Source organism: Mastomys coucha, unplaced genomic scaffold (genome assembly GCF_008632895.1).
Source record: "Mastomys coucha isolate ucsf_1 unplaced genomic scaffold, UCSF_Mcou_1 pScaffold20, whole genome shotgun sequence".
In the NCBI taxonomy this organism is placed as follows: domain Eukaryota; kingdom Metazoa; phylum Chordata; class Mammalia; order Rodentia; family Muridae; genus Mastomys; species Mastomys coucha.
The window spans coordinates 34,597,669-34,617,130 of record NW_022196903.1 but is presented as its reverse complement, the minus strand read 5'-3'; the positions used below and the strand labels follow the sequence as shown (position 1 = coordinate 34,617,130).

The 19,462-nt window shown below is 44.8% G+C and overlaps 1 protein-coding gene across 9 annotated transcripts in view; it reads left to right on the top strand.

Moving 5' to 3' along the window:
- The window catches only part of Dennd2a (DENN domain containing 2A), a 94,098-nt gene that overhangs the window by 18,875 nt on the left and 55,761 nt on the right, over positions 1-19,462 (top strand). For 8 of the 9 annotated variants that reach the window (XR_004121944.1, XR_004121943.1, XR_004121942.1 and 5 more), the window contains exon 2: positions 14,054-15,139. Coding sequence is in view for 3 of the 9 variants with exons in the window: in XM_031381621.1 (XP_031237481.1) it covers positions 14,054-15,139 (1,086 nt within the window). In the remaining 6 variants the exon portion in view is untranslated. Of the gene's footprint in view, positions 1-11,209; positions 11,296-14,053; positions 15,140-19,462 lie in introns of all 9 variants that reach the window. The other variant, XR_004121946.1, reaches the window with a different exon arrangement.

The window sequence follows — 19,462 nt, the reverse complement described above, 5'->3', positions numbered from 1 at the left end:
TGCTGGTGCTGGTGCTGGTGTTGGTAGTAGTGTTGCTGGTAGTGCTGGTGCTGGTGGTGGTGGTGCTGGTGGTGGTGCTGGTGGTGACGGTGGTGGTGGTAGTGGTGCTGGTGGTGGAGTGGGGGTGTGGGGCCTGCAACTCATGAGGAAACCCATATTCCCCTAAGCAGCTCTGTAAAGAAACTGAGTCATCTGGAGAAAGGACTAGGGAGGAGGCAGGCGGGTGTGGATGAGTGATGGCAGCAGCCTTGGGTTCTGCAGGGTCTGTTCCTGCCTTTGTCAGCCTCGCAGGGAAAGCTAGGGAGCCCCTGGGCTAGTGTTGTCATTTCCAGACCTGACTTCCTGTCCCTCCCTCCCCTGTGTTCGTGTTAGTGAGCATCTCTCTGATGGGCTTTTCTAGCTCATTGTGTACCCCACCCCCTTCCTCTTTGAATCTCCTCATTAGACTAGGGCTCTTTAGGAGGACAGTCTTTTACAGGCTGGGTTCCCGGTGACCCCTGGGTCGTGAGGAGAGAGTTGCTGAGGCCAGCAGGAGGATGTGGCAGGCTGGGTCAGCCAGTGTAGGCGTCACTCCCAACAGGGTCCTGGGAGAAGGGGCTCGGCACTTCCTGGAACCAAATGACTCCATAAATAGAAGGGTGGGAAAAGTGGGAAGAGATTTGGGCATCCTCTCCCTCTCAGCAGCCCAGCTCTGGCTTCTGCTGCTGACGCTGTGGCCTCTTGTAAGTGTTTTCATTCACGTGTGTCCCTAGCAGCTGGGGGATGGGATGTGCAGTCTGCTGTCTCATGTAGTGTAGGTCCAAAAGCAACAACTGAACAAGCGAGGAGCGGCCATTATTTGCTTCTTTATTGGTAGTGGTCACTCTTTAAATTATCTCAGGATACACTAGTTGTTTGTTTTGGTTTGTTTTGGTTTTAGTGGGTGATAGTGGTTTTGCAATGCAAAGAAATTATACACACTTTCTTTTTTTTTTTCTTCTTAAAGATTTATTTATTTATTTTTGGTTTTTCGAGACAGAGTTTCTCTGCGTAGCCCTGGCTGTTCTGGAACTCACTCAGTAGACCAGACTGGCCTCAAACTCAGAGATCTGTCTGCCTCTGCCTCCCAAGTGCTGGGATTAAAGGCATGTGCCACTACTGCCTGGCAATTAATTTATTTATTATATGTAAGTACACTGTAGCTGTCTTCAGACACTCCAGAATATGGTCTTAGATCACATTACGGATGGTTGTGAGCCACTATGTGGTTGCTGGGATTTGAACTCAGGACCTTCAGAAGAGCAGTCAGTGCCCTTAACCACTGAGCCATCTCTCCAGCCCTATACACACTTTCCAATATGGTGACTTCATTTACCTTATCTTGGGCTCAGCATACCCTCCAGTTTAGCACTTAATATCTTCCAGAGTCTTCAGAGAAACTTGGGTCTTGTGGCCATCTGCCTTACTGAGAATCCAACAGATATTCCCAGTACCTCCAATGTTATGAGGAATCAATCTCACCAAGGAAAAGGGACTTCCTGAAAGAAGCAGTTTTCCTGAGTTTGTGTTGAAAGCTATTAGATCACGCCCAATCTGCTATGCAGGCTGGATGCAAAAAGATGGGGCTTGGGTTTCATTAGTAGCTGTCTTAGGGTTTCACTGCTATGAACAGACACCATGACCAAGGCAAGTCTTATAAAGGACAACATTTAATTGGGACTGGCTTACAGGTTCAGAGGTTCAGTCCATTATCATCAAGGCAGGAACATGGCAGCATCCAGGCAGGCCTGGTGCAGGAGAAGGAGAGTTCTCCATCTTCATCTGAAGGCTGCTAGCAGAATACCGGCTTCCAGGCAGCTAGGATGAGGGTCTTAATGCCCACACCCACAGTGACACACCTACTCCAACAGGGCCACACCTTCTAATAGTGCCATTCCCTTGGCTGAGCAGCTCAGCTTGCACTAATGAACCACATGAATGCAGATTCCTGTTTAAGACTCTCTCTCCCCTTCCCCTTCCCCTTTGGAAAATAGGTGTATACTTATTGAACATAACCTTGTGTATTAGTAGAGATCCTTTGTGTTGTTTAAACAAAGATGATGATATCTCATTAAACCTGTGGATGGGAGTGCAGGCTTTCCAAAGAGGGTTGGAACAGGGAGGTACACAGTCGTCTGCTGCCATCATTCTTTCCCCCATTGCTAGGCTCTGTGTTCCTTAGCCCACAGGGAGGGAGACAGCTGCTTCACAGCAACTGTTTCCTGTTCCACACACACAGAAATTGACCCAGCTTCCCTAAAGTGGAATCTGATTGACCAAACACAAGTTGTCCCTTAGAACCAATTAGCCTGGATCTGTCATGGGGGGAGGGGGCAGTGAGTCTCTGGCTTAAATATGGCTGCCAGTGGCCTTGGGACTGGTGCTTGAAGGCAGGGGAAGCTGTAGAAGGTAGTTCCCTGCAAAGTAAGCTAGCCTCTTTCTGTGCATGAGCTACTTGCTACCTGTGAGTGGTTTCTTTAAGCATTTATTGAGCTTAGCTTTTGCGCTTCTTAGATCCAAGTCCTGAAGTCCAGTGAATACTTTGACATAAGCAGAAATTAAGGATGTGGGGAAAGATACAGCTATCCTAAGGCTTAGTGCTAGATACTGTTCACCTACTTCAAGACTCTTTTTGTAAATTGAAATAGACTTCCTGTTATGATCACTTCACTGCTGGGGTTGGATTAAACTTGCCTTCTGTCTTCCAGACGGAGGGGGGAGGAGGGGGGAGAGGGGGTTCACTTTTGAGATGTAATTCACATAAAAGAAAAATTCACCATTTAATAGGTATACAATTTGATTTTTTTTTTATTTGTTTGTATTCATTTGTTACACTACCAAAGTTTGAGGACAATTTTTCACTGTGTAAAAGAAACCTAGAAAAAGAAACTGTACCCAGCATGTCCATTAGTCATCCAGCCTCCTGAAGCTCCAAGTAACCTCTAAGCTGCTCTGCCTGTGTGGACTGGCCTACTGGGGAGATTTCAAATAAAATTACACAATATGTGGGCTTTTTAAATTTTTTTCTTTGAAACAGGGTTTCTCTGTGTAGCCCTGGCTGTCCTGGAACTCACTCTGTAGACCAGGCTGGCCTAGAACTCAGAAATCCACCTGCCTCTACCTCCCAAGTGCTGGGATTAAAGGCATGTGCCACCACTACACTACCCAGCTATATGTGGGCTTTTTAAAAAAGAGTCTTAAAAATTATTGTTTTCTTTAATGTATGAGTATATGTGTGGTACAGGTGGGTCCCTGTGGAGTACAGAAGTTCTGGATCCCTCTGGAACTGTAGTAACAGGTAGTTATGAGTCACCAGATATGGGTGCTGGGAATCGAACTCATGCTCTTTGCAAGAGCAGTACATGCTCCTATCCATTGACCCAGACAGGCCAGATCTCACTCCAGACCCAGATTCATTTTATTTTAAATTGTGTGTGTCTGTGTTTCTCTGTATGGGTATATTCTTGTGAGTGCATGTGTCCACAGAGGCCAGAGGCATCAATCCCCCTTGTTTTGGAGTTAGGTGGTTGTTAGCCTAGCTAGGTGCTAGGTACCAAACTCAGGGGTCTTCTGCAAAAAGAGTTGTAGCATGTGTCTGTACTGCAGTCCTTTTTATGGCTCAGCAATGTTTCATTATATGGATATACCACATTGTTTATCCATTCATTAGCTGATGGTTATTTGGAGTTATTTGTTCAATGATTCTATTTTATTTCTTTCTGGCCATTATGTGCAATGCCTCTTTGAACATTTCTGTAATATATATATATATATATATATATATATATATATATATGCATTGTTTTTTGTTTTTCAGGGCAAGTATTACTTCTGTTATTAAGTATGTTTGTGCTTAGAGCAATGCCTAGCAGACTGTAACTGTTAATTTCCTCACCCTGACCATCTCAGAAGGTTATGAATGAAAGCTATTTCCTGTTTGTTGCTCTTAGAAGCAGGTCAGGCTGCTCCACATAACCTGCCTGACCCTGTGGAGTTTCTGAGGTTACTATCTCCATTGGGGCCTGGCAGAGCTGAGATTCTTGAATCAAGTCTTAGAGAGGTGATGATCCCATGTAATTCTCATCTCAGGTGTGTAGGGAACAGATATCAAGTCTTGAAAGGTGAAAAGGTGAAATGTGGGATTTGGACTAGAGAGCTTTACTTAAACATAGTGATAATGGACAAGCCTCTGACCCTTGACCTCATTTTTAAAGTGCGACCAATGGCTAGTGGGTGGACATCTAGTTCTTCAGAGGCTGCTGTCGACCCCCAGGCTCCAGCTGTGTTCCTGTCTGCTGCTGCTGGGTTTCTGGCTGAGAAAGGCCCAGGCTCTTCTCAGCAGTTCCCCAGGGCTCAAGGCTCATCCAGCTTTGTGGAATTACCTTTTCTCTTTTGGTACTGGAGGTTGAATCCAGGGTCTCCTGGGTACTAAGTGTATGTTCTATCACTAACAGCCTGGCTAATTGTAATCGACCTCTGTTCAGTTGAGCTGCTCAGGTGTCCAGTAACACATTAAGTGGTGGCCCTGTCTCTCCAGCTCTGTACTACTTTTTAATTTAAAAACAAAACAAACAAAACAAAAGCCAGAAGGATTGAGCTCAGGGTGGAGCTTGTGCTTGATATATGTTTGTCCCTGGCTTCAATTTTCAGCACACACAAAAGAGAAATCCAAATTAAGACTATGAAGTCACTGGGCAGTGGTGGCTCACGCCTCTAATCCCAGCACTTGGGAGGCAGAGGCAGATGAATTTCTGAGTTTGAGGCCAGCCTGATCTACAGAGTGAGTTCCAGGACAGCCAAGTAGCCAAATATGTCTCTGTATGAAAGAGTGCTCTGCACACGTGAGACAATCCTTCCTGCCTTCAGGGAAGGGAGAAGGTGACATCTTGACCTGCTTTCGGCCTGGTCAGCGCCACGTGAGTCTCTCAGGCTGGGCTAGCCACAGGTTCCCAGAAGCACTGATACATCAGACCAACAGGTATCAGGAAAATACCGATCAGATGGCTAAAAGAAAATATTATCACTGAGTATTCATAGCCACATGCAGTCTCAGTGTGACTCAGCTTATAGTCCTGACCTGAAAGGATCCTTGATATTGAAGCCAGTGTGGGGAACTGCAGACCTCCATTTCTATATATAGCAAATCCCTGAGAGAATAAAGAGAAAAGGCCTGCCTTGCTTCAAAGTAAACCATATTAAGAGGTTACAGTGCAAGATCGGTGGACGTGGTGGCACGTAGCTACAATCCATGCACCAGCCTGGCTAAGGCAGGAGGATAGAAGTTTGAGATAAGCTTTTCCTGTCTCAGAAACAAAACAAGGGTTGGTGTGATGACCTGATTTCCAACTCCGGACCACCATGGTAGAAAGAAAGGACCAACTCCCCAAAGCTAGTCTCTGATAGCCACATAAATGCTGTGCTACACACAATAAGTAAAATTTTTAAATGTATACATGAAGTTGGGCAGTGGTGGTACACACCTTTAATCCCAGCACTTGGGATGCAGAGCCAGGCAGATCTACAAAGTGAGTCCAGGACAGCTAGGGTTCTGTTACAGAAGAAAACATGTCCTGAACCCCTATCCCACCCCCAAATGGTACATGTTTAGTACAGACAGATGCAGCTCATTCTCCCCAAGTATTTCTGAGTTGTGGTTGTATTGTAAACTTCTTGTACGGAGAGCTTATTGTATGATTCCCCAAGGTTATTGTGAGGCAGGGCACAACCATTTAAGGAGGGTGCTGGGGTTCAAATTTCTCCATCTTCTTCCATATGTGCAAATATTGGATTGTTCTTGAAAATACTAACAACTAAGAGGCAGGTGGGTCTCTGTGAATCCAAGGCCAGCCTAGTTTACAGAGCAAGGTCCAGGATAGACAGACCTATACAGAGAAATCTTGTCTCAAAAAAAAAAAAAAAAAAAAAAAAAAAAAAAAGAAAGTAGAAAGGAAAGGAAATACTAATAAATAACAAGTGTAATCTGCAACAGTCTAGTACTAACCACTGAGCCATCGGTCCGGCCTGAGTCTGACCATTTTAAAAATCAAGTTATATAAATATTGTGCTGCAGAAATAGTATACCAACTTGAGATCAGAAGGTGCACCTGCTCCCCTGCCTGGACTCCTTTATTCTCACCTAAATAAACATACTTTTATTATAATTTTTTTTGTTATTGTTGTTTTTGTTTTTTGTTTTTTTGTTTTTCCAAGACAGGGTTTCTCTGTATAGCCCTGGCTGTCCTGGAACTCACTCTGTAGACCAGGCTGACCTGGAACTCAGAAATCTGCCTGCCTCTGTCTCCCAAGTGCTGGGATTAAAGGCGTGCGCCACCACTGCCCAGCTTATTAGTTATAGCTTTAATTACTCTCCCTTCTGAGTGTTTTGCCTGTGCATATATTGTGTGCACCAAGCATATCTGATGTCCATGGAGGCTGACAAGGCGCATGTCTCCTGGAACTGGAGTTACAGATGGTTTGTCAGCAGTCTTTCAGGTGTTGAGAATGGAAATGGGTCTTCTGGAAGAGGAGCCAGTGCTCTTCTCCTGAGCCATGTCTCTAGCTCCAAGTGAGACATTTCACAACCACCTATAACTCCAACTTCTGGGAACCTGATGCCTCTGGCCTCTGGGCACTTGCACTCACACCCACACCCACACCAACCTACACGCATGCACATGATTAAAACTAAAAGTAACTTTTAAAAACAGCAAGAATATGCTTGATAAGGTTCGTATTTAACTCATAAGGGGATAATTAATGCCCAAGTAGATATGCCTCCCTGGTTCCTGGGGAGGGAAGAGAGGCAGAAAGTCAGACTGGGGTGAATTCCACATACAGGGCCGGTGCCCTGAAAGTTCCCCTCCTCTTGAGGTCCAGGGTTACAGGTTCCCCATCCTACTTGGGATAAACTATTTTCTGTCTTAATTCTCTAGCCTTTGCCAGAGAGGTGTTGTTTTTCTAATTAATGACTTGACTTGTAGTCCAGGCCCCTTGCAAATAGAAAAAATGGTGTATAGGGAGTTTAAACTGGACTGTAAACCTTGAGGGTGGAGTATGCTTAAAGGAACTTGAAAAAAAAAAAAAGATGCGTTTTAAATAAATGGCCTTGAGGTGGCTCAGCAGCTCAGAGCACTTACAGAAGACCACAGTTTGGTTCCTAGAACCATGTCATAGCTACAATCCAGTTCTAGAGGATCCATCCATCCAACCAATGCCCTCTTCTTATCTCTGTAGGCTGCACGCATGTACGTGACACAGACATACATATTAGCAAAACACTCATACACATAAATGTAAATCTTTTAAAAAAATAATATGAATTTTATACTTATAGACCATTTTAGGGCTGTTAAATTTTTTAATAGTCAGAGATGAGATGGTACAGTCTTGTAATACCAGTCTGAGGCAGGACTATTGCCATGAATTCTAAGACAGCCTGACACACACACATACACACATGCATGTATGCATGTGTGCTGCACACTCTTTCAAAAAACAAAAATAGTAATAAAGTCCATCTGGTTAATAGGAAGTTCTGCTTTTATAGAAAACAGTTGGGTGAGGAAATGTGGTATTAATATTCTTTCATTATCCCTCTTGGTCAGCAGTCTGAATCACAAGGCCAAATTGCTGGAGAAAAAAAAAATGAGTTCTCAATTGTGTGAAAATCATCTAAATACTATTATTTATCATGCTAGGTTCCAGACCAACCCCTAGACAGTTGATTTGGTGTATCACAGATGTCCCCAGGTTTCACAGTGGACAGTTTGCAAATTTGAAAAATTGACTGTCTCTCAGACCTATAAAATGACAGTAAAGCTTATGTGTACAAAGTACTCCCAAACAAGGCTAGACTTACTATCTTATTCTTTTCTCTCCTTTTCTTTTCTTTTCTTTTCTTTTCTTTTCTTTTAGGATTGATTTTTAGGAAGCAAACCTGTTGATACATGCCTTTAATCCCAGCACTTGGGTAGCAGGCAGAGTCAGGTAGATTTCTGAGTTCAAGGCTAGCCTGGTATATGGAGCAAGTTTCAGGACAGCAAGGAATACACAGAGAAACCCTGTCTCAAAAAAAAAAAAAAAGAAAAGGAAAAGAAAAAAAAGCATTGATTATTCTTATTTATATGTATGTGTGAGTATATACCATGTGTGCTGATGCCAGAAGGGTGTGTCAGACCTCACAGAGCTGAAGTTATAGATGGTTGTGAGCCTTCTCATGTGGCTATTGTGAGCTGAATTTAGGTCCTAATTTAGCTCCTAAAATAAAAAGTGTTCTTAACCACTGAGTTATCTCTACAGCCTTGATTTATTATTATTTTTTATATATACATTTATTTGTGAGTGTATGTGTCTCTGTGTGTGGTGATGGTGGTGGGGGTGGTGGTGGTGGTGTGTGTGTGTATGTCTGTGTGTCTGTGTTGCTTGTGTGCCACAGCATGCCTGTAAAGGTTAGAGGACAAGTTGTATGAGTCAACTTCTCTTACCATGTGGGCTCTGGTGGCGAACTTTGATTGGCAGCAAGTATTTCTACCCACGGAGACATCTGGCTAACCTATTCTGATCGAGGCCAAAAAAGAAAATGAATGATAGCAGCCTACTCCATACTTGTGTGAATTGAGACATCATGATGGCTGTTGCTAAATATGAAACGTGAGTGTGTTCTTTATTTCTTCACTTCCAAACTCTGCTGCCCTTTCAGGTTTACTCTTGCAGTAGGACACCAGAATAGACCATCTGCTGGTCCCCAGGAGCCTGTGATTTTAGTACTGGGAGTTATTATCTGATGGGAAGTGACTTCATTTAATGTCACATGTTTGAGGCTAAAGCTACTTGGGAGCATCCCCTGGAAGGATGTTGGTGGCTCTGCTCCATTTGGAAAAAGCTTTGCTTCCTCGGACCGTGGGGAAAGGGCTCCCCTGAGGGAGAGCTGCTGCAGGAGCTCTCCTAACTGTAGTCCAGGCACTGTCCTGCTGTGCTCCTCAAGGCAGGAGACAGTCTTACTTAACTTGGAGTCTCCTAGAGCACCCTGCACACAGCTTGGCACAAGCCTAACAGAAAAAGATGGAGAGCTGTCTGGCTCAATGGAATAAGATTGCATGGTGGGTGTTTGGTCTGTGGAGCCAGAGTGCAGGCTGTAGAGAGAGGGGCGGAGATCAGCAGCGCTCCCCTCCCCCCATTCCCTGTCCCATGTGGCTGGCTGCCAGAAGAGGACAGAAAGGCAGTGTCTGTGGGCCCAGCCACATGGAGAGCCTCCAGAAGCTTCAGCTGTGTCAGAGTTGTGAGAGGGACAATGAGTTCCTTCCTGTCCCTGAAAGGCCTTTCAGGGCTCCCCTCCATTATGGGATGGGAGGGCCTGAGCTCCTGGCTTCCCTGGAGAGCTGGGCTCAGTTACACCACAGATTTATTCCAGAATATATGGTGCTGGGTTAAGTAACAGCTAGGCTATTATGGCTATTATTATAGGCAAGTCTATGCTTCAGCTCTTCCTAAACCCCAACTCCAGTGGCTTCGTCTGCTCCAGGCGTTGTTCAGCTTATGGGCCCCTCCTTGCCTTTTTCCTCTTAAAAAGAATGTTTGTACACATTTATTTATTTATTTGTATGTGCATGTACACTGGTGAAAGGACAGACCTGAGCTTGAACTCAGGTCATCTGGTTCGATGGCAAGCACCCTTACCTCTGAACCTTCTCACCAGACCATGTCTCCATCTTTATAAAGGGTGATCCACGAGTACTATATTTTTATCTATTTCATGTTTTAATTAAATTGACATATTTGTTGTCTATTGCTGTAAAGAGACACTATGACCAAGGCAGCTTTTGTACAGAGGAAAACGGTTTAACTGGGGCTTTCGGAAACCCCAGAGGCTTTAGTCCACCATGATCATCATGATGGAGAGTGTGCCATGTTGGCACAAATGGCACTAGGACAGTAGCTGAGAGCTTTACTTTGGCCGGGCGGACTCAGGAGGCTGCCCACACTCTCCACACCCCCCAGGTGAGCGTCTGGCTGTCATGAGCCACTATCCCAGTCCGAGGGGAGTGGAAAGGGGACAGCCCAGTGGTCCCTGGGCTTCATAGAGGCCAAGGACGACAGGTTCTAGTTCCTGGGCATCACAGGACATCGCTGGACACCGTTGAAGAGCTGAGAATGAATTGGAGGTCTCTGGGGCAGCTCAGTCAGCCTCGGGGCTGAAGGGAGAAAGGGGGCAGAGGGGAAGGCACCCGGTGGTCCCTGAGCAGGCATGGGGCATGAGTCCTTGGTCAGGTCTGGAGGCTGGGGCTGGGAGACTTTGCAGTAGGAGATTAGAAGCGGCTCTTTAGAGGAAGGCCCAATCCATTTCCCCAGCACAGTGAGTCTAGATGAAAGGAGGCAATCCATGGTCTTAAAGCATTTATTTTAGGAAGGAGAGAGAGATGCGGAGGAGTGGGGGATAGGGAGGGAGGGGAGGAGGAAGAGAGAGGGAGCAAGAGGTGAGAGTAAAGATAAGAGTAAGAGGCTGGGAAAGGGAGAAGGGGGTCAAGCAGCCCCCTTTTCTAGTGGGCTGGGCTACCTTTCTGTTCGCAGGTAACTGTGGGGTGGGGCATACATGGCTGTGGTCAGGTGACTGTGGGGGTAGAATCCAGCCAGAATGCTGGGAGCTTGGGGCATTGTATAGTCACAGGATAATGGAGTGAGGGCTTTTGGTGTCAGCAGCCTTATGTCTGGGGAGGGTAGCTTACTATTCCACCCCTTGTAGAATTTTCTACTGGGTCTCTGGAGGAAGCCTCGCTCAACCAAGAACACAGACTGCCTTTCACAGTCCAACAACCCTCAGCAACGTACTTTCTCTCACTGGGGACTAAACATGCAAATCTATGAGCTTATGGGGTCATCCTCATTCAAACACCACATTTATCTCTTCTCTGGCCTTTCCCTCCCGGTACCTAAGATCTGTTAGCATGTTTTGGAACAGGCCTCTTGATTTCTTTGAGGAAGTTCTGAGCCAGGACATTGAATATCCTCAGTGTTACCTGGTGGGTAGAAATCTTGGAAGCCCGAGGAGATCATGTGACCTCCTCCACCTGGGACAGGTTTTCTGAATGGTTTCTTCTTGCCACCTCCCATTCTGGGTGAAGTGGGGCCACGTACCTGCTTCCTTCTGCAGGGGCGTCCCATGTGCCTCACTGAGTATGTATCCCTGGTCCTCTAGGCTTCCTGGAGCCCCTCTTGGTGCTGACATGGTGACCGTGTGCAGGCAGGCCACAGGCAGCCACAGCTCTACAGATTGACTGACAAGTAAGAGCCTCCCTTTGCATGCACTCTGGGAGTAGATGAGCAAGCGGCTCAGCTTTCTTCCATTCTCCCTAAGAGTATAGAACTAAATGCCTGCCTCCCTCCCTTTTTATTACTTACACCAATCCCCTTTCCTTAACTGGGGAATGTCACTCTCCTGAGTGAGCCTCCTGTTAGACATCTCCTTAACTGCCTTCGTTTGAGACTTGAGAGTCTGGAGATTGCCCAGTGTGTGTCTTCCAGGCCAGCGCATGGTTTTCTAGCTATAGAATCACCGGTTTTCACTGTTATCTGAATGCTAAAGCTTTGCTGCCGTAGCTGTCCGCAGGTCAGCATTCCCCACCTTCTGCTAGCATGGAGCCTTTTCCATGACACTGTTCACATTCTGCTATCACTAAGCTCATCACAACTCTACAGCCCAGATGCTAGAAATAGGAACTGCAGACCCTCATGGGTATAAGGGGAAGACACTCTGCCTGTCCTAGGGACAGTTAAAATAGGGTCACCATCCTTTAACCCTCGTGTTTGGTAAATATAGTATGTTCTTCCAACAAGCCATTGGCTCTTCCTCGGGAATTATTGAGTCACTCCAGGTTATTTGGGATATTAAATGAAAACTGTAATGGTCACAGTTGAAATCAGTTGAGTGCCTTGGGATGGATGGAGATATATATATTCATTTGTACTTTATTACATATAAACACATATTTATATATTTAAATTTATTTATTATTTTTAAAAATATTTATATATTATATAAACAAACATAAATATATATATTACAGTTCTATATAAATATATGTGAATATATAAATTTGATATATATTCATTTATTAAATGCATTTGTATTAACAACCTACCATATACCAGAAACAACAAACTAGACTGATATGGCTTCTGCACTCAGAAGGTTCCAGTCTGAAGAAGAGAGCTAGCATTCCTACTTTTAAAAGAAAAAAAAAATGGAGTGCTAGGGACATAGCTTAGTGGTAGAGCCCACCTAGCATGCTCAAATCCCTGGGCTCAATCTCCATATTGAGAAGAAAAATTAGCAAGAACTCAAACCCAAGTCTTTCTGACGCGAAAGCCCTTGAATTTATGCCCTGTCCAGAGCCGTGCAGTAGCACGTGACTGAGTGATTCTGTCAGTGGCTGCCAGCAACATGCACTAACCTGGATGGTCATGTTCTCACCCATCTGTACTCTTCCATCTTGTCAGGAGAAAAGGAACTGTAAGTTCTGCCATTTCAGTTCTCAGGAAAATAGCAATGAATGGTAATTCTGCCTCAAATCTAAATTCATCTACTATCCTGAAGACAACTAAAAAATTTTTTTAAGGATTGAGAAGTGGCTCAGAGGTTAAGAGCTCTTAATTTCCAGTACCCACACAGCAGCTCACAATCATCTGTAACTCTAGTTCCAAGGGTGTGGCACCATCTTCTGGCCTCCAGGGACACCAGGCATACATGTGGTGCTCGTATATACATGCAGGCAAACACCCATAAAGTACAAATAAAATAAATACTATGTTTTTCTTTTGTAAGCACTATTATGAATCCTAATGGTTGTTTTCTTTTTTTTTTTAAACATTTATTTATTTATTTTATATAAATGAGTTCTGTAGACTGCCTTCAGACACACCAGAAGAGGGCGTCAGATGGTTGTGAACCACCGTGTGGGTGCTGGGAATTGAACTCAGGACCTCTGGAAGAGCAGTCAATGTTCTTAACCACTGAGTCATCTCTCCAGTCCCCTAATGGTTGTTTTCAAAAAGAAATTCTGCTCTGATCACCATGGAAAGTGTATTTGTGCTCTCACAAGTTTGAAATTTATACTGTGCAACTAAGAACAGCAGTCTAGTTTGTGTGCCCATGATGTAACTAAGGGAGAGGTCTTTATATAAACAACTCCTGGTCTTTGGAATGAAAAGTTATAGTAACAGGATGAATGCAGCGGCTAATTATGCATGTCTCTTGTAAACCTTAGCTGGAGTTCCTCCGTCACTATACAGTTAGATTTATGTAAATTTGGAAAGTGTGTCCCGCTAGCTTCATGCCTGTTAACAGCGCCCACACATCTAGACACCATATACAGTGTAATCTATGCTGTGCGAATGTTTTCTATTTCTAAACACATAGTCTCATTCTTGTTAACATTCAGATGTTTTCTGCCTAAAGAGACTTTGGCACCTTTGTGGTACTAACCTCCTAAAGTCATATTTAGAGGAGTCTAGTTCCACGTGTATATTCTAGACAAAGCTATCTGCAATCACAGAAAACCTCTTTTATCCACTAAGAAGCAAGCCATTTGCCTCATGGGGCTTATGAGTGTCTTGCTGGCAGCTGGGGCAACTGAGGAACTTAAGTTCAAATAGCCACTTATGGTGCTGGAGACTGTATTGAACGGTATATTTTGTTATTGGTTTGGTTTGGGTTTTTTGTTTTTTTTGTTTTGGTTTGGTTTTTTCAAGATAGGGTTTCTTTGTGTAGTCCTGGCTGTCCTGGAACTCACTCTGTAGACTAGGCTGGCCTCGAACTCAGAAATCCGCATGCCTCTGCCTCCCAAGTGCTGGGATTAAAGGCATGTGCCACCACTGCCTGGCTTTTTTTTTTTTTTTTTTTTTTTTTTAATGATAGCTTCAGTGTTGTGATTGGCAATTTATATATAATACTTACATCTGAGTTCCAGCAACTCTCCACAATTGGCCAAGAGCAGTAACTTACAAACCCTTCTTGTGTTTGCATCTCTGTGTCTCTGTACAGGGTCAAGGAAGAAGCTACAAAGACTAGGGAAGCTCCTGGAAGGCAACCACTTGGGAGGTCCATTCCTCTGCAAAAAACTAATCCAGCACTGCCCTGGGGAAGGAGTCCCTCAGGGAGCCCCCACACCCTCATGCTGGAGGCCAGAGTGGACATGCTCAGCTCCAACATGATCATCAGTGGCCCGGCTGCAGACCTTGGTGCTAAGGAAGCCACCAGGTCCTTGAAGAAGAACCCTGGACCATCCGCCCGAGCCAGAGCCCAGCCCCAGCCCCTCAGCATAAAGGACAAGATATCCAAGTGGGAAGGCAAGAAGGAGCTACCCACCTCAGATCCCCCCAGGCAAACAGATGGCCAAGAGGACTGCCTGCCATCCTGCAGGGTAAAGAGGAGAGGCAGTGAGCTCACCAGAATTAAGAATGGAATGAGGCCTGAAACAGAGAGCTTGCAAAACGACAGCAGGGCAAGAAGCGTGTGTCAGGACACAGAACGGTTGCCAGGCCTGAGACAGAATGATGGACAGCCAGAGCCCAGCCAGCACCGTGGTCGTGAGCTGAAACCCAGCGACCTACGCTTTCAAAGTGACCATCTCTCTGTGCTAAGACAGGTCAAGAGACTAGAGAAGGCCTTGAAGGATGGTTCCGCTGGCTTGGACCCCCAGCTGCCAGGGACTTGTTATTCACCTCACTGTCTGCCTGACAAGACAGAGGAAGACCAACCCAATCCTGAAAGCCATGAGAGTGGGGGCGCCTTAGCAGCTGGCCGGAGAGCTCACCACTTGGAGGTCAGGGAGCCAGGCCCTGAGAATTCAGAGGACTGGAAAGGCCAGGAGAGCGTATACAGGGGCTCCAGGTGGTACCCCCCAAAGCCTTTCATCAATCCCGTCCCCAAGCCCCGCAGAACATTCAGACATGCTGGAGAAGGAGACAAGGATGTAAGCCCAGGCGTCAGCTTCAAGAAAGAGAAGAGAAACCTGCCTCCCCTGCCCTCTTTGCCTCCCCCTCCCCCACCACTGCCTTCCTCCCCTCCTCCCACTTCCGTGAATAGAAGACTGTGGACCGGGAGGCAGAGACCCAGCGCTGACCACAGGTAGGTGCTCACCAGATGACTCTGCTGCTGCCTGTGTTCCTGTGTAGCTGCCTCTTCTCCACCTGATGGCTCACACTCACCTGAGGGCTCTTACGCAAGGTCAGTAAGTGCTCATCCTGTGAGGCAGCTTGTCCACCTGGAAGGATGGTAACTGCTGCGTTTTTTGCTGTTGTTCTCACCAAGGAATTTTATAAATATTTCCTTCTGGAGGCAGGCATGGTGGTACAAGCCTATCATCCCAGCTCTTGGGAGTTTGATGAAGGAGGATCATAAATTCAAAGCCAGCCTGTACAGCATAGCAAGTTCCAGGCCAGCTTGGGCAACGTAATACAATCCTGTCTCAGAAAATTACATACAAGAGTCATAAGCACTTGTATTGTAAACAAAGGTTAAGTGAAGAAGTTTGTGAGCCCAGCCACTTCCTAGCTTACTAACTTAAACTAACTTTCCTGGCTTACCTTTATTTATTTATTTATTTATTTTGCATTGTGTGTCTGTGTATCTATGTCTTTGACTGTTTGACTGTTTGGGTGTGGAGGTCAGAGTTGACATCAGGTGTCTTCCTCAATTGTTTTATTTAGCGAGGCAGGATTTTCTCTTTCGCTGACCCAGCTTGGCCCAGGGATCCCCTGTCCGTGTCTCCAGAGTGCTAGGATCACGGGTGGGTCTACAGTGCCCACCTGGCTTTTTTGTGGGTTTCAGGAATCAAAACTCTGGTGTATCTTTCTCCCAACCACTTTCTTTACAGGGTCTGTGTATGTAGTCTAGGTAGACCAGGCTGGCCTTGAACTCACAGATGTCTCTGCCTGCCAATGCTGGGATTAAAGGTCTGTGCCACTGTTCCCAGCTGAGTCTTTGTAGGAGTTTCTACAAACTACAGCCAGCAGAGAAAGTAGCCTTGAGAGGCAAGAAGGGAATTGGGTTCAGCATGATTTAAGAAGTGCTGGTTCAAACACCAGGCAGTTGTCCATAGACATATTTAAGTACAGTACAGTTCTGGAAAAAAGGCTTTTGGTAACAGTTTTCTCAACCTCATGTGCACAGTAAAGCTTAAGGCACGGCTGCATCAAAACTCCATTGCAAGCTGCATGTGGCCTCTACCATGAACATAGGTTCTAGAGCTTAATGGCCTAGGATCTGGCTTGGTCTCTTATGGAGGTAGTATAGAGGTCACCAGGCTATAAAGTCCATGTGGAATCTCCCCTAAGCATGGGTTCCGTTGACCGAGGAACAAAGATAAAGATAAAGGTCTAGGAGGGAGAGTCTTGGATAAACATTCTGGAGGTTTGAGATGAGGCCTGGCCATACAGACAACAGAAGTCACCTAGTATTAAGAACATCCACTTCAGCCTTCTGGATGGAAAACAGGTACACACATCCTTCCGTTGAAGTGTTAAGCATGAACGTACTTAACATTCCTGATTTCCCTAGTGGTTGTCTGTACAGGAGACTGAGCCCTCTACGGGTCTTATTCTGTAGACTAAGATGTCATAGAACTCAAGCTGTGTAGCTCAGGCTGGCCTTGAACTTGTGGCTTCCCAAGTGCTGAGATTACAGTGAGCAGCCATGTGTGACTTATTTTATTCCCTTATTTGCTTTCCAACTTTGCTTGACATCTTCCACATGGGCTTTGGCCATTCATCCTAAATCTACCATTGCCCAAGGCCACCAGCAGCCTCTATCTCAGTAAATACAATAGCCAATTTTCTGTCACTTTCTTAGATGACATCCCTTAGTATTGGGGCACCTGTTAATCACCTTGTAAATGTACCTTTTATTCACTCTATGTAATTGTCAATTTGGAGATTTACTGCTGATAAGCTCACCCTTTCTAGTTCTTTCTGAACTTGGGGTAGCTGGTTCAACTCAGCTATTCTGGCTCAAATGCCTCTCTCCAAGCTGACTGATTCAGTCTGGTTTCTCCCAGCTTCTCACTGAATTGCTCTCCTTGGCCTCAAACTAAGTCTGGGAATTTGTTCTAATCTTCTGGCTTCAACTGCCTCTGCTGACCTGCACTGAACCACATGAACTAACTCAACTCCCCTGCACTGACGCCAACTGACTGATTCTCTCTGCATTGCTCTTAAATTAAGTTCTCTTTCCTGTGCTCATCTCATGAGAGTTGGGCATATTCTGTCAAATCTTTCTCTGATTCATCACTTTGTCTGCCCCTCAACTAGACATCACTTTAAAACATGACTGCTTTCTTCTACAAACTACTTTTACACTCATTGTTTGGGATTAAAGGTGTGTACAAAGGGCTGTATTCCAGCCAGAAGGATTAAAGTTTATCTCTGAATTCCAGCCAGATCACACAGACCTAAGTCTTCAGATGTGAAATGAACCCTTGCCAGAGCAGCCTGTTGCTGGATTAAAAATCCTCTACATCACCCATCTTGAAACAATGCTTTCATTTGGTGTCTGGGTCAGGAACTTTCGGGTGAGGCCTCCTCCGGGCTGCTCTCAGTAATTTCTTGATTCCTTGTAATGTTAGAATAGTAAGTACCAGTTAGCCTGTTCGATAGAGTGAGTCCCAAGGCAACTAGGACTACAGAGAGACCCTGTCTTAAAAAAAACAAAAAGGGGGCTGGAGAGATGGCTCAATGGTTAAGAGCACTGACTGCTTTTCCAAAGGTCCTGAGTTCAAATCCCAGCAACCACATGGTGGCTCACAACCATCTGTACAGCTATAGTGTACTAATATACATAAAATAAATAAATCTTTAAAAAAAAGAAAAAGAAAAAAAAAAAACAAAAAGAATAGTACCAAGTATCCTAACCTGCTCCTACCCCAGTCAGGCTCAAACCAAGGACTTCTCACCCCTCCCTACACTTGTTCCTTGATGGTCTCCTCCCATCCTGTGCATGTCACTTGTGAGTGTCTGACTCCCGGTCGAGAGCTCCTCAGTCTCAGATGTGCATGGTCATGCTTGGATCTCTATGTGGTTGTCATTCCAGGCCACCACTAACCATCTTCTCTCACCATAACCAACATCTCCTTAAATGGCATCTCCCTACATTTAGTTAACAGACCCAAGAGCTAGGTGCTCTGCTTTTCTTTGTCACATGCCCGACTAACCCCACAAGCAAGTCCTTCAGTCCCACTTTTGAAACTTGATCTTGAATCTGATTATATCACCTTGGATCCACTGCCCACCCCCAGCATAGTCCTCCCTCAGCAGTTGGAGGAAGTTTCCAGACGTTACGTCTGTCCTGTGCCTACTTAGTGTCCTTTGTCAGCTAAGGTGCTTTCGATTGAGATAACTTAACTTTTTCTGTCCTGTTTCAAGAGGAAAAAAGTTCACTTGTTCTAGTGTGTGTGTGTGTATGTGTGTGTGTGTGTAAGACAGAGTTTCTCTGTGTAGTGTGCTGGCTGTTCTGGAGCTCCCTATGTAGACCAGGTTGGCCCCAAACTCACAGAACTATGGATGCTTCTGCTCCCCAAATCCTGAGATTAAGGGTGTACACCGGACACACATAATTATTTATGTATAAATTGCTATCATATTTTACAACTCCAATACATGTTTTAAATTAGTATTGTGTACATTTGTTTCTTTTTAAGTGACTCCATATTTTTGTTGCAATTTTTAAATTATTTTTAATTATGTATATGTGTATAGACATGTGCATGTAAGTGCTGGTGTCCATGGAGATCTGAGGTATTGAATCCCCTGGAGATGGAGTTAAAATCGGTTGGTTGGTAGGTGAATTCAGGTTCTCTGCAAGAGCAATGAGTGCTCTTAACCCCTGATCCATCTTTGTAGCCCTGTGTTTTAATTTTTGTTTTGTCTTGTTGTTTTCTTTTCTTTTCTTTTTTTTTTTTTTTTTTTTTTTTTTTTTTTTTTTTTTTTTTTTTTTTTTGGTTTTTCAAGACAGGGTTTCTCTGTGTAGCCCTGGCTGTCCTGGAACCCACTCTGTAGACCAGGCTGGCTTCGAACTCAGAAATCCACCTGCCTCTACCTCCTAAGTGCTGGGATTGAAGGCATGGACCACTATGCCTAACTCCTTTGTTGTAATTTTAATGTGATTTATTCCTCTTTTATAGTATATATATTTTATGGAATTTTTAATATTATCTTTAATTTTTTCTTAGATTTACTCTTTGTATTTTATGTATAAGTGTTTAGACTGAGTGTATATATGCATACCACATGCATGCTGGGTGTCTCCATTGATCAGAAGAGGGTATCAGATCCTCAAGATCTAGAGTTTGGATGGATGTGAACCCCCATAACTCCAGTTACCACCTTATAGCCAGGCAGTGGTGGTGCACACCTTTAATCCCAGCATTTGGGAGGCAGAGGCAGGCAGATTTCTGAG